The sequence below is a fragment of the Equus przewalskii genome, chromosome 4 (genome assembly GCF_037783145.1).
Source record: "Equus przewalskii isolate Varuska chromosome 4, EquPr2, whole genome shotgun sequence".
NCBI classification, from domain to species: domain Eukaryota; kingdom Metazoa; phylum Chordata; class Mammalia; order Perissodactyla; family Equidae; genus Equus; species Equus przewalskii.
The window spans coordinates 31,176,882-31,189,973 of record NC_091834.1 but is presented as its reverse complement, the minus strand read 5'-3'; the positions used below and the strand labels follow the sequence as shown (position 1 = coordinate 31,189,973).

Sequence of the window (13,092 nt, the reverse complement as noted above, 5' to 3'; positions counted from 1 at the left end):
AATAGGTATCTGATAGAGGGCTTAAGGAAAAATTTGCTGTGATGAATTTATTGAGAAGTGGTACAAGATTCTACTTTATTGGAGAGTGAAGGGATTTTTATTGGTAATTTTTACCAGGTAGAGTTTTTACTTGCATGCTGACTTGTGATGACACTGTTCCACTTTGGAGCCTTTGTGCTTTCTTATAAAATTATATGGCGTGTGTGTGTGTTTGTGTGTGTGTCCTGTCCATGCCAACAAAATCATAAGCTTATTGAGTACAGGGACTATGTATTACATTTATTTTAAATCTCCCCATGGCACTTAGGCCATACTACTTATTTAGTAATTAAGAGCCAGCTAGTAAGAATGATATATATTAATATATAAAGATGATGTATATTGATATATGCATAAATCCTTATATGATAAATGTTAGTCAATTTATAAAATATGTGTATTGTCAATAATAGTGTCTCTATATACATATATATGCATATTTTTATATGTGAGATTTATTTGAAACATGGTCTAGCCTATGTGTAGTTAAACTGTAACAATTGTCTTCATAATTGGGAGATGATACCCCTAAGTTTTCTGTGAGCACCATGAGACTTTCATAGGGTAAATGACTTTTGTATTTGGTGGTGTGAAAAACCAGAGCTGGACAGTAATTAAAATGTAAAAACAGATTTTATTCAGGAACTACTGCAATAGAGGAAAAGCTTCCTCATTACAGAGCTGGCCTCCATTCTGAATACAGCATGGACAAGTGGGGATTTATAGGCAAGGAATAGGGTGGGAGTCAGTGGTGGAAAATTCCTAAGAGGAAACCTCAGGGGTAAGGGGAGATTCTGGCTAAACTGACTTGACAGGATTCTTGATAAAACTGAGCGATGCAAAGGTGAACACGGAAGCCCAAAGGCTGAGGCTTCACTGGGGAGAGCATTCAGAGGAGCTTGACTAAAGATTGGTCAAGGAGGGGGTCTTTGTCGGGGGACACTGTGGTCATCCAATATTTATTGGGTGTATCCTGACATTTTGTGTTTTAGGTGTAAGATAACACATTTTGAGGTTTTGCTGTTTGAGAATTCGTGCCTGTACCATGACTTGTGAGTGTGTGTATGTGTATGTAGCGCATGATGATTTCTATTCAGGGATAATATTCCCTTAAGTGTTTGGTGATCAGGAGTAATTCCATGCTCTGACTATTTCATTTTGGGTTGTTTCCTCGTTCCTGCATATTTACAATGTAAGGCTTTCAGGGAATTCCATTCTTTTGTTATTTGAGGCAATGTCTCCATGCCCCAGCGTTCTGTGATTTGCAGACATGTCTAAATAAACTGCCTCCTTCGAGTGGGGTAGGGCTAAGCACTCCCTACAGTTTATGGTTTGGAGAGTGTGGCTTGTGAGCTGACCTTCTGTCATTTAGAGTGTGCTCTGACTCATATCAGTATGTTTGGTGATAAACTGTCGGGAGCCTTGTAATGTGGGAGAAATTGTCAGAAATTTTCCCTCTTGTTAGGAAAAATTGTGAAGCACGTTGAAATAGGCAGAAAAGATTACTGGATGTCCTGGGTAGTGCACCTTTCTGAATGATTAGTTTCTGTAGGGGCCTGCATTGTTCTTTGTCTTTGAACTATTTTATAAAACTGTCAGTTGTAGGAAACCAATAGTAATACAGATGATTCTTGTCCATAGAAATGAAAATACATTTTATCCCTTGGAATGTTATTGTTACCCTCTGAATATTTACTAGTTCTGCATCTCTTAGTTAATTCATTTCACTTTCTTAATTGCCCTGTTTATGTGTGTTCTTTGAATTCTCCTTTGAACTGGTGGTAACATCTTACTGATTGACTTGCTCATTAATGGCTTAGATAAAATTCTTGACATGTATTAACTTTATATTTATATGAGAAAAAAACTTTACCCTTTCTTTTTAATTGCTTTTTAATACCCAGAAAATTCCCATTTCTAAAGGATCAGTTTAAGTGCTCAATATTTACTTGGGTCTAAGGCTAGAGTTTTGAGATGTCACCTATAAATCTGAAAACTTATGTACTATAATTCTCTTTATTCAGTACTTTGAATATCATTCAGAATGATTTGGGGTCTTATATTGTATCTTTAGTGATTTTACTGTATCACACTATTTCTTAAATCTTTGCTGTGGATTTAAGGGTTGCCTTCAGAAACAGATTTTTTCTTTTAGTCACTTGTTACCAGCCCAGATGAAATAGCCTATTAAATAATTTAAAATAAAACCTATCTGGCATGGGCTACAATCTAAATTTGTGACCCCAAGTGCTGTCCTCTGCATGAAGTAGGTTTGCATTTCTTATTTTTAAATTATAAATAAACACATTATAGCTTCCTGCTGGAACCCTAAGAATATTGCAACTTAGTAGCTGTGGCCCTTTAGAGTTCAAGGGTATTCTGGAGGAGGCAGATAGGATAAAGAATCTTAGGAAAATTAATTGGCATATGACATTTACCATTACAGCCAGAAAACACAGTATACCTTTTTCATGTTCTTATTGCTGTTCTCATTTTACACCTAGCAACCTGAATGATACAGAGGCAGTGGTAGAGGAGAGTTTTCTTGAGCTTACCAATTTATTCAGAGGCATTGCTTCATTGGAAATTCATGCCAGCCTTCTCAGCATCATTATTTTGCAAGGACGATAACAGAGTACCTGAATTTCACATATGGGGGCCGAGATCTTCTCAGTGGAATATGAAAATAGGAAAGACTTCCTAATACAAGTAACTGGGAACAAGAGGAGCTAAAAAGCCATTATGCAACTGCATGGCTGCTCAAGGATATTCTGTAATAGGAGATTGTGGTAGGCTGAATAGTATGCTCCCTACAGCCCCCGAATTCCCACATCCTAATCCCTGGAAGCTGTGAATGTTACCTCATATGATAAAAAAGACTTTGGGGGCTGGCCCCGTGGCCGAGTGGTTAAGTTCGCGCGCTCCGCTGCAGGTGGCCCAGTGTTTCGTTGGTTCGAATCCTGGGTGCGGACCTGGCACTGCTCATCAAACCACGCTGAGGCAGCGTCCCACATGCCACAACTAGAAGGACCCACAATGAAGAATATACAACTATGTACTGGGGGGCTTTGGGGAGAAAAAGGAAAAAAATAAAATCTTTAAAAAAAAAAAAAAAGACTTTGAAGATGTAAAGAAGAATCTGGAGATGGGGAGATTATCTGTATGGGCCCTAAATGCAATCATGAGGGAGGAGAAAGAAGGCAACTTGTCCAAAGAAGCAGAGATTGGACTGATGTGGCTATAAGCCAATGAATGCTGGCAGCCACCAGAAGCTGGAAGAGGCAAAGAATGAATTCTCCATTAAAGGCACCAGAGGGAGCGTGGCCTGGCCAATACTGTGATAAGACCAGTGATACTGACTTTGGACTTCTGGCCTCCAGAACTGTGAAAGATTAAATTTCTGTTGTTTTAAGCTGCTAAATTTGTGGTAATTTGTTACAGCAACAATAGGAAAATTAGTATAGACTTTGCTCCCTGGAAATGGGGAGCTGCTGTGACACATACTTAAAAATGTGGAAGAAGTTTTAGAATTGGGTAATAGTAACTGGAAGAATTTTAAGACACGTGATAGAGGAGGCCTACATTGCCTTGAGCAGATTGTTGGTAGAATTATGGAGGTCAAAGCTCTATCAGTTAGGGCTCAGGAAGAAGTGAAGAGCACAGCAGAAAAAGCCGATATTGTCTTAGAGAATATGTACAGTGTTATAAGCAGAATGTTGGTAGAAATATTAAAGGTGCTATTGGTGATGTCTCAGATGGAAAAGAGGAACATGTTATTGGAAGTTAGAGGAAAGGCAATTTTTGTTATTTGGTGGCAGAAAGCTTAGCAGAATTTTGTCCTATTGCTGTGTGGAAAGCAAAACTTGTAAGTGATGATCTTGAATATTTACTGAGGAGACTTCCATGCAAAGTCTTCAGGGGGTGGCCTGGTTTCTTCTTGCTGCTTATAGCAAAATGTGAGAGGAAAGAGATAAATTGAAGGAAGAACTGTTAAATAAAAAGGAGTCCAGACTTGATGATTTAGGTAATTCTTAGCCTAGCCAGACTGCAAAAGATGCTAAAATTGGAAGATTCACTGTTAGGAAAGTATGTTGTGGGAAGAAGGCCAAGAGTGTGGCTGGAAAACCTTTGGCTACTGCTGAGGAAATTAGATGTGTAACTTAATGGATCTCCTCAACCATCTTAGCAGAAGCCAGGAATAGAAGATGGGATTAACCAGGAAAGCTCTGTGGAGGACCTTCTGTCTAAAGGCGTGAATCCTGTGACATATACAAGAGACACCCAAGGTTTTTGATAATGTTATATCAGCAGAAATGCTACCAGCTTGGAATGACAGGGGCAGAGAGAGGATGAAATGGAGAAAGGCTGTTGGAGTCTCACAATTTTATAGACAGGAAACAGGCTGATAAAACTACTCATCTGCAAACATGTTCTACTTTTCAAAAAAATGGAAGAATGAGTGAGGGTGGAGACTGGGGCCCAGAGGTTGGAGCTGTGAGCTACAGAGGATTATTCCCAGTTCTTGAAACCTAATGGAGTTTGCTCTGCTGGATATTGAAATTGCCTGGGACCATTGACTTCTTCCTCCCTCCCTCTCTGCCTTCCTTTTATCCCTTTTTGAATGCACATGTCTGTAACTGTCATCCTGTGCCTAACCACTGTTGTTTTTTGGAAGCAGATAACACAAGTCCACAGATGGAGAGGAATTTTGCCCCAGTATGGATCATAACCGGTCTCTCCCCAGTACGTGATTTAGATGATTAAATTTGGGACTTCTGATCTGATGAGATGTAGATGAGGTTTTGGACTTGGAGTTGATCTGTAATGGGCTGAGACTTTAGGGGAAGTTGGGATATGGTGAATATATTTTGTATGTAGGAAGGATGTGAATCTTTGGGCCAAAAGGTGGACTGTGGTAGGCTGAATAATGCCCTTCCACCAAAAAACATATCCATGTCCTTATTTAGGGAACCTATGAAAGTTATTTTTTATGGAAAAAAAGGCCTTGATGATGTGACTAAGTTAAGGATCTTGAGATGAGGAAATTATTCTGTATTATCTAAGTGGGCCCTAAATGTAATCACAAGAATCCTTATAAGAATGAGGCAGAGGGAGATAAGACAGAAGAGGAGAAGGCAGTATGACCAGAGGCAGAGGACACAGTGATGCAACCACAAGCCAAAGAATGCCAGCAGCCACTAGAAGCTGGAGGAGGCAGGGAGTGGGTTCTTCCCTAGAGCCTCTTGAGAGAGCATAGCCTGGCTGACACCTGGACTTTGGCCCAGTGATACTGATTTTGGACTTTTTGCTTCCAGAACCGTGAGAGGATAAATTTCTGTTGTTTTTAAGTGGCTCAGTGTGTGATGATTTGTTGTGGCAGCTGGAGAAAACTAATCCAGAAGTAGAGGGAAATCAAATGGCTTCTGCTTATGTGTGTACTTTTGTATTCTGTCTAAATATTGTACCTCCTGATGATTACTATTAGACTTCTGTAACCATCAGGCTTTTATATTTGAAACTTTTGCCATTCCTTCTATTTTAAAACAGAAACTTTTATTTTAAGCATTATGGTATGATGTAAATGGAAAATGCTGGTAAATAAGGAGAAAGCTTAACTTCTGCTCTTAGCTGTGCTGCTTACCAACTGGCTGGGTATCTCGGTGAATCACTTTCCCAAACTGAGCTTCAGTTGAACAATGGGAATGATATTAACTATCCTTCGTAATCCACATAATTGTTATGAGGATTTAATGATATAAATATATGTGAAAAATACCAGATAATGTAAATGTAAGTTTCTACAATGCTCAGCTATTAATTATGCTTCCTCAACAATACCAAAATTATAATGAGCAATTTTGCACGTAAGTCACTGAACGCATTAAACATTTTTCCCCATACCTGAGATTAAATTAGATTCCAGAAGTGGAATTTTGGGGATCAAAATTTTGAACACTTTAAAGCTCTTGATACACATTGACATAGATCTCTTTAGAAAGCCTGTACCACTTTACTCTCTCATTGAAAGCACATGAGTACTCATTTTATTGCACCATTACCTTAAAGAGTTTTTAAAAAGCATTCTAAATGTCATGCTAACTTGATGAAAATTATTATTTCTATTTCTTTGGTGAGGTTTAACTTTTTTCATGTATTCCTTGGCCATTTGTGTAATTCTTTAATGAATTGCTTGTGTTCTTTGACCGTACTTTGAATGCAGTAGTGTCCCCCTTATTCATGACTTTGCTTTCTGTGGTTTCCCTACCCAGGATCAACCACAGTCTGAAAATATTAGATGGAAAATTCTAGAAATAAACAATTCGTAAGTTTTAAATTGTACACAGTTCTGAGTAGCATGATGAAATCTCACACCATCCAGCTGTGTCATTCACCTCTCATCATGTAGGCGTTGTATCATCTCACATCATCACAAGAAGAAGGGTGAATACACTACAAATAAGATACTGCAAGAGAGACCAAATTCACATAACTTTTATTACAGCATTTTATTATAATTGTTCTATTTTATTATTAGTTATTGTTGTTAATCTCTTACTGTGCCTAATTAAAAATTGAGCTTTATCGTAGATACGTACGTATAAGAAAAAAACATAGTATGTGTAGGGTTCAGTACTATCCATGGTCTCAGGCGTCCACTGGAGGGCTCGGAATGTATCCCTGTGGATAAGTGACGACTACTGTAATTATTTGTCCTTTTCCTTATTGATTTTTCGAAACCCAATATTCTTAAGTTAATTAACCTTTGTTGTGTGTGTATTCTTGACCAGTTTGTTGTTTGCCTTTTACTTTTGTTTACAATGACTTTTGATGTACCAGTGCTAAACATTTATATGTAGTCAAATTTAATGACCTTTTATTATGTTTTCCTTCTTCCTTTCTTTCCTTCCTTGGTCCTCCATCTTTCCCTCTGGAAAGCCTTCTCATTTGGCTGCTTTTATTGACTTTTTAGGTATGTAGCTTTGCCCTTAATTGGTGGTAAAGCATACTTGAAATACAGGCTCTTGTCAAATAACTTAATCTCAAATTGTCTGTTGCCAAACTTTGGTCTAAAATTTGAGTGAAAAAAATATTCAGAGATAATTGCCCGAAAGATATATTAAATTTTATTTCTGGAGGATAGTCTGAATGCAACATAAAGACCTTTGCTTCCAGCCTGAGAATTCCACCTTTTCTAGCTCACAGTTCCTTCTCATTTTGTCCTAAGTATATACAGAAATTGAAGTAGGTGAAACAAAGACTCAGGTAGGTAGTTAGTTTATGCCTTACTGTATTACCACCAGCTCCTTCCTCTATATCGTCCTCTCTACTCCCATTGTCCTTAATAAGGATAATAATTCTACCATTAACCAAATCCTAACTCAGTGTAGCCTAACTGGCCTAACGTTTTACATGCATTACCTGAATTTCCACAACAACCATACAAGATAGGAAATATTATTCTAGTTTTATCAATAAACAAAAATGGATGTTTCGAGAGGTAAAGTGGCTTGGCCAATATCACATATATTGTACTTGGAGGAAAGGGATGTGAATTCAAACCTAGACCTTTCTGATTCCAGAACCCGTATCTTAACTGAGATTCACTCCATCACTGCATGTGCGTGCGTGTGCGCACACACACACACACACTCACACATGCATTCACATACATACACAGCTACCTCCTTCCCTCCCACGTCTTATTTCCCAGTGATAATGTGATGATATTTCTGTTCTCTCCTGTCATTTCTACAGTAAGGGAAGCACAGAGAGTAGATGAAGCAGAATAGCAACTTCCGGGATATTAAACTGAAAATAAGTTGAGGTAAATTTAGGATTTCTTCCATTCTTAAAATGCTCCAATGGCATTTTGTCGTTGTTACTCTCAGTTCGAGCATGTCACGTGTGTAATGAGCTCTGACCAAGGGACATTATTGTGAAAATTTCAAAGCAACCAAAGGCCAGACAGAGACAAGTGAGTTGGTCTTAATTTGGCAATTGCAGCAACTGTCTATTTTAGAGTCTGTGATTGATGGCAGCCTGCTGTGGTGGGTGTGTATTGATCCTGCGAGAGCTCCTTAAAAATACTGGTAGTCTTCTACTAGTATTTGGATGATTAATTATTATACCTTCTGTTAAATTTTAAACAGTGAGAATTAGGTCATTGGGAATGGTTCTCATTTCTTTCCTTGAAAATCCTGGGACAGTGACAGCATTCAGTTTCCTAGTGTTATTTTGCTCTTGTATCTATCAATTATTTAAAGTTTTAAAAATCTGCAAAAGAAATAGAGAAGTGTGCTATTCATACCTTTTTGGTGGGTGAGATCAATGGTCACAACTTGAGAGCATTGACTATCCGCCTCTAATCATATCCTCAGTGCCTACTGATTGCCTGGCATGATGCATTTTTGATCAAAAACTCCTTGATGTGGATGGACTGGAGGAAGAATGAGAGTCAACCAGAGAGTGCAGTTTGGAATCAGGCTTGCAGGCAGGTTTGGGGGTGAGAAAGCACAGTTATCTTTTTAAAATTGGCTCTAACAAAGGCTTGTTTTTGTGATTATTTGCAGAAAGATTACCACTTTGAATATACAGAATGTGATAGCAGTGGCTCCAGGTGGAGAGTTGCCATTCCGAATGCTGCAGTGGACTGCTCTGGCCTGCCTGACCCAGTGAGAGGCAAAGAATGCAGTATGTTTTGAATTTTTGACCCTTTGTTTTCCTGATTAAACCGTAACCCCTTCATAGTCATCCAAGAAGTTAATTATAATGAATATAAGAGATCTTTGAAAAAATGAACACGTGGCATTGATGTGTTGCAGGACAAAAGCATCCTTTCTCAATACTCGATGCCCCTGTGCCTGAGATCTCTAATGAGAGAGACACAGGCAATATTAAAGGAAGTTATTTTAATCTATTTATTAAAAGAATCTGGTGTACTGTCTTACTTGAAACTCTAGAGGGCAGAGTGGTAGAATTTCTCTTTAACAGATTTCGTTTTTTCTTTAAATTTTTAAAAAGTTTAAAAAATTTATAAAATACATATAATGTAAAATTTACCATCTTTGACCGGCCCGGTGGTGCAGCGGTTAAGTTCTCATGTTCTGCTTCAGGGACTCAGGGTCCGCTGTTTTGGATCCCAGGTGCGGACGTGGCACTGCTCATCAAGCCATGCTGTGGCAGGCGTCTCACATATAAAGTAGAGGAAGATGGGCACGGATGTTAGCTCAGGGTCAGTCTTCCTCAGCAAAAAGAGGAGGATTGCCAGCAGATGTTAGCTCAGGGCTGATCTTCCTCAAAATAAATAAATAAATAAAAATTTACCATCTTAACCATTTTTAAGTGTGCAGTTCAGTGGCATTAACCGATATCCATCCACAGGACTCTTTCATCTAGCAATCAATTTATTTTTCTTAGCCATAGAAATAATGTAATTTGCCTTTTTAGTGTAACCTACAGAGTGATTGTAGAATTGATGAATATCAGATTCAACAGCTTGCCTTTTACCAATTAAGCAGATTTGAAGGGCAGTGTTATGAATTAATGAGAAATATGTTATTAAATCAATTTTCATTTATAAACTCTACTTTTTTAAATACTTAAATTTGATGAGTCATGGGTTCCTGTAGTGAAGTAGTCTAGGGGTATACTGGAGTTCGAAGAGAGGTTATTTGGTTTTCCTATCGTCTTCCAAATGGTATTCCTGAAAGCTTAGTTTTTCTGTTCTCAAATGAAGGAGTAGATAAGCAAATTATTAAATGATAGTTAATTCCTTCCCGTTCATGAGATAATGTGTCTCTGTTACTGGCTAGAGGAGTATTACTGTAGGTGGTGAGTTTACTCATAAAAGGGAGATGGGAAGACAGCAAAGATCTTATGGGGAAAATTAAAGAAGAAAACCATTATTTCTTGGTGAATGATGTTGAATGAATACAGAGAGAACCTGAGAATCTCTGTAGCCTGGTGGAGACTTCAGTCTAGCAAGAGTCTTAAGAGGGTAGTGGGGTCAGTATAGGAGAAGATGATACAAGGCCGGGGAGTATGCCATCACCTGTGCAGAGAGGATCAGCTCTTGGTGAGGGAGGATTGTGGTTAAAAGAGAAACAGCGTGAATAATGCCTATTTTATTAGCCCATTGTATATTGCTTTAGTCACCTTCTTAGAAAATCTGCGTATGATTTATATGTACTTTTTACTGTGGGCTAATTCCTTGGTTCCCTTGTAAAGAGCCCTGTTGAGGTGGACTACCTAACCATTGCCAGTACTGCTCCTGATCTAGGTGACGTGCTGCTGCTGGGTAGCACTGGCTTTTGAGAGCTGATTGTTAGTTTGAAAAAGGCCATGGCAGAAATACTGGAGTATTTTACACTGTGGACATGGGCAAACACTACAAATCAGGTGCCTCCCTTCCCCTGGGAGCTGGTTGTTAAGCATTTACCAGCACACCCTGATTAAATTTATTGGCCAAAGGTTCAAAAATCTGTTACAGAATTGATGCCTGAATAGGATTTATTTCTATTTGAATATCGCCTGGGACAATTTTTGCTCATTATTTATTATAATCTTCCACAGATAATGTTATGAATCGGATACTCCAGCTGGAACTTTTCTAAAAAATCTGACTGGTAGTCAAATCACTGTTAGTTGTTACTTTAAAAATGGTATTACTTATTTTAAAAATAGTACTTTAAAAGTCGCAATACTTATGTGAGGGCTGAGCATTTTTTATCTCGGTGTTTTTTCTGAAATCTGAATTTGTAAGTATTTCTGCATTACATACTTATGTCTGCTCTGGAAACTGTTAGTTTGGCCTCCAATATGCTACTTTTTCTTTGTATGTTAAAGCCAAGTTATTTTAAGACTTACAAGAAACTTAATATATCTAAGTAACTTAGGAGCTCAGTTAATTCATGACATTAAACATGGTGCTTACCACATTACTAGTCATTAAAGTACTACAGAAGGCAGTTATGGTAATAACTGAGTATTTCTTCAGTGGCTTAGATTTTCTGTTGCTAATAATAACTATCATTTCTCATGTACTGATTATTTGCTAAACATTGTGCTTAGAGCTTTATGTAATTCTCCCATTGTATCCTTGCAACAACCCTCTCAGATAGCTACTATCAGTGTTTCCATTTTGTCGATGAGAAAACTCAGAGTTAAAGTGGTGAAGTACTGTGATTATCGCAGGTCATATAGCTGGGATGTGGCAGATCTGGGATTCAAATACAGACATGTCTGATTGCAGAGCCTGTCTTTTATCTCCTGAGTTAGACTGCTACTTGCAGATGGCAGTCTGGAGGAGCTTACAGGGCTCTGTTGGTAGACATCTTCAAGGGAAGATTTTAGAAATGCTTGTGCTTCAAGGATCAAAGTGTTGTGGTTCAGGAATGGCATGCTGCTTGCAAGCTGTGCCTGAGTGATGCCAAGATCTTGGATGGTGGCTGATGCCCACAGATGCTAGACTCAGCAGTTATGCCAACAGTTGGACCACATAGAAAAAGAAAATAAAAAAGTGGAATGTGGCAACTTTAAGTAAGTGAAGAATATTTAGGGCAATGGTTGTGTGGGTCATAATTTCCCTCTAACCTAATGTTTCTAAATGAAGTCAAACCCAGAATCTGGCCTTAGTTGAAATTGCTATAGATTCTTCAAAATGTAATTGGGTAGATCTTTTCCTCTTTCTCAAATAGAAGCTACAGAGGTCTTTTCTTAGGAAAGGGATTGTAGGAATTTTCAGGTAGCAGTTGAAATTTTTTCAGAAAATTGATGGGCAAGCTATATCATATATCTTTATTTAAAAAATCATATAAAATATGTCTGCAAGGCTCTTCTAAGTGAAGTTACTGAGAAGTCAGGTATCAGTTTTTGTTGTGCTAGAACTCTGGAGTGTATGTGAGCTTGAAGCTTACATGGCTCAGGAAATGGGTTTGGGAGGCCTCTGGTTATTAACTGACACTGGTCCCCGTTGTCCTCCTGTCCCTAAGCTCCTCAGTCTCTTAGGCAGTACTGCTCTAGGAAAGTCACTGAGATGACCTCATATACCTCCTTCTCTCTGCCAGCTCCAGAATTTGCTGCTTCTCCCAAGTGCTGGTACCAAGAGTCTTGTGTCTGTGGGTATCACTCATCATCCGAGGTCTTGGCATCACTCAGACATAGCTTGCAAGTAGTGTGCTATTCTTGAACCACAATGTTCCTTATCTTCTCTCAGAATAAGGTGATGTATTGCCCGTCTCAGCTCTGACACTTCCCTTTTGCACAAGAATTTCTAAAATCTTGCCTTGCCCCCCAGGGTCCCCTTGATGTTTATAGATCATCAAAAACAATAGTCATTTTGGAAAGGCTTCCTGGGTAGGGTACCTTGTCTTTCTCTATCACTCACTGGAGAAAGGGACTTTTTGTTTCAAACCAAACCTTAGAAATAAAAGCCTGGTTACTGAGAGTAGGGAGGGAATTCCTTTGCTTATATCCTTATATATTTTCAGACAAGTCTAGAACACTGAAGAGGAAACAAACTCAGCAAGCTATCTCTTCCTTTTGGAAGTATCTTCTATTGCTTACTCCTTCAAATATTACTCAGTCCGTGACTTCAAGAACAGCCTTAACATATCATTTTCTAGTTGGGGATAACTATTGAAGATATCTGTAATTCCATTTGGTGTGTTAACATCAGTCATAGTCTTGTGGACATTGTTTAACCTTGTATTTCGGTATTTATATAAACTTCTAATATTTGATTTTCTTCTATCAAAAAGTGCTGTGTTTGGGGCCCACCCCATGACCTAGTGGTTAAGTTTGGCGCACTCAGCTTCGGTGGTCCAGGTTCATTTCCTGGGCATGGGCCTACACCACTAGTTGGCGGCCATGCTGTCATGGTGACCCACATGCAAAATAGAGGAAGACTGGCACAGATGTTAGCTCAGGGCGAATCTTCGTCAGGAAAAAAAAAGCCCTGAATACAAAATTTTTTTCTTTCTTTTGTTTCTCTTAGATGTATATTGTTTTTCTTTTCCTTAAAGATTGGCACCTGGGTTAACAACTGTTGCCAAT

At 38.5% G+C, this 13,092-nt stretch overlaps 1 protein-coding gene across 10 annotated transcripts in view; it reads left to right on the top strand.

Annotated features, from left to right (window-relative positions):
- Positions 1 to 13,092, top strand: part of ELAPOR2 (endosome-lysosome associated apoptosis and autophagy regulator family member 2) — a 166,615-nt gene that overhangs the window by 74,458 nt on the left and 79,065 nt on the right. For all 10 annotated transcript variants that reach the window (XR_011539455.1, XR_011539454.1, XM_070617322.1 and 7 more), the window contains one exon: positions 8,610 to 8,730. Coding sequence is in view for 6 of the 10 variants with exons in the window: in XM_070617317.1 (XP_070473418.1) it covers positions 8,610 to 8,730 (121 nt within the window). In the remaining 4 variants the exon portion in view is untranslated. The remainder of the gene's footprint in view (positions 1 to 8,609; positions 8,731 to 13,092) is intronic.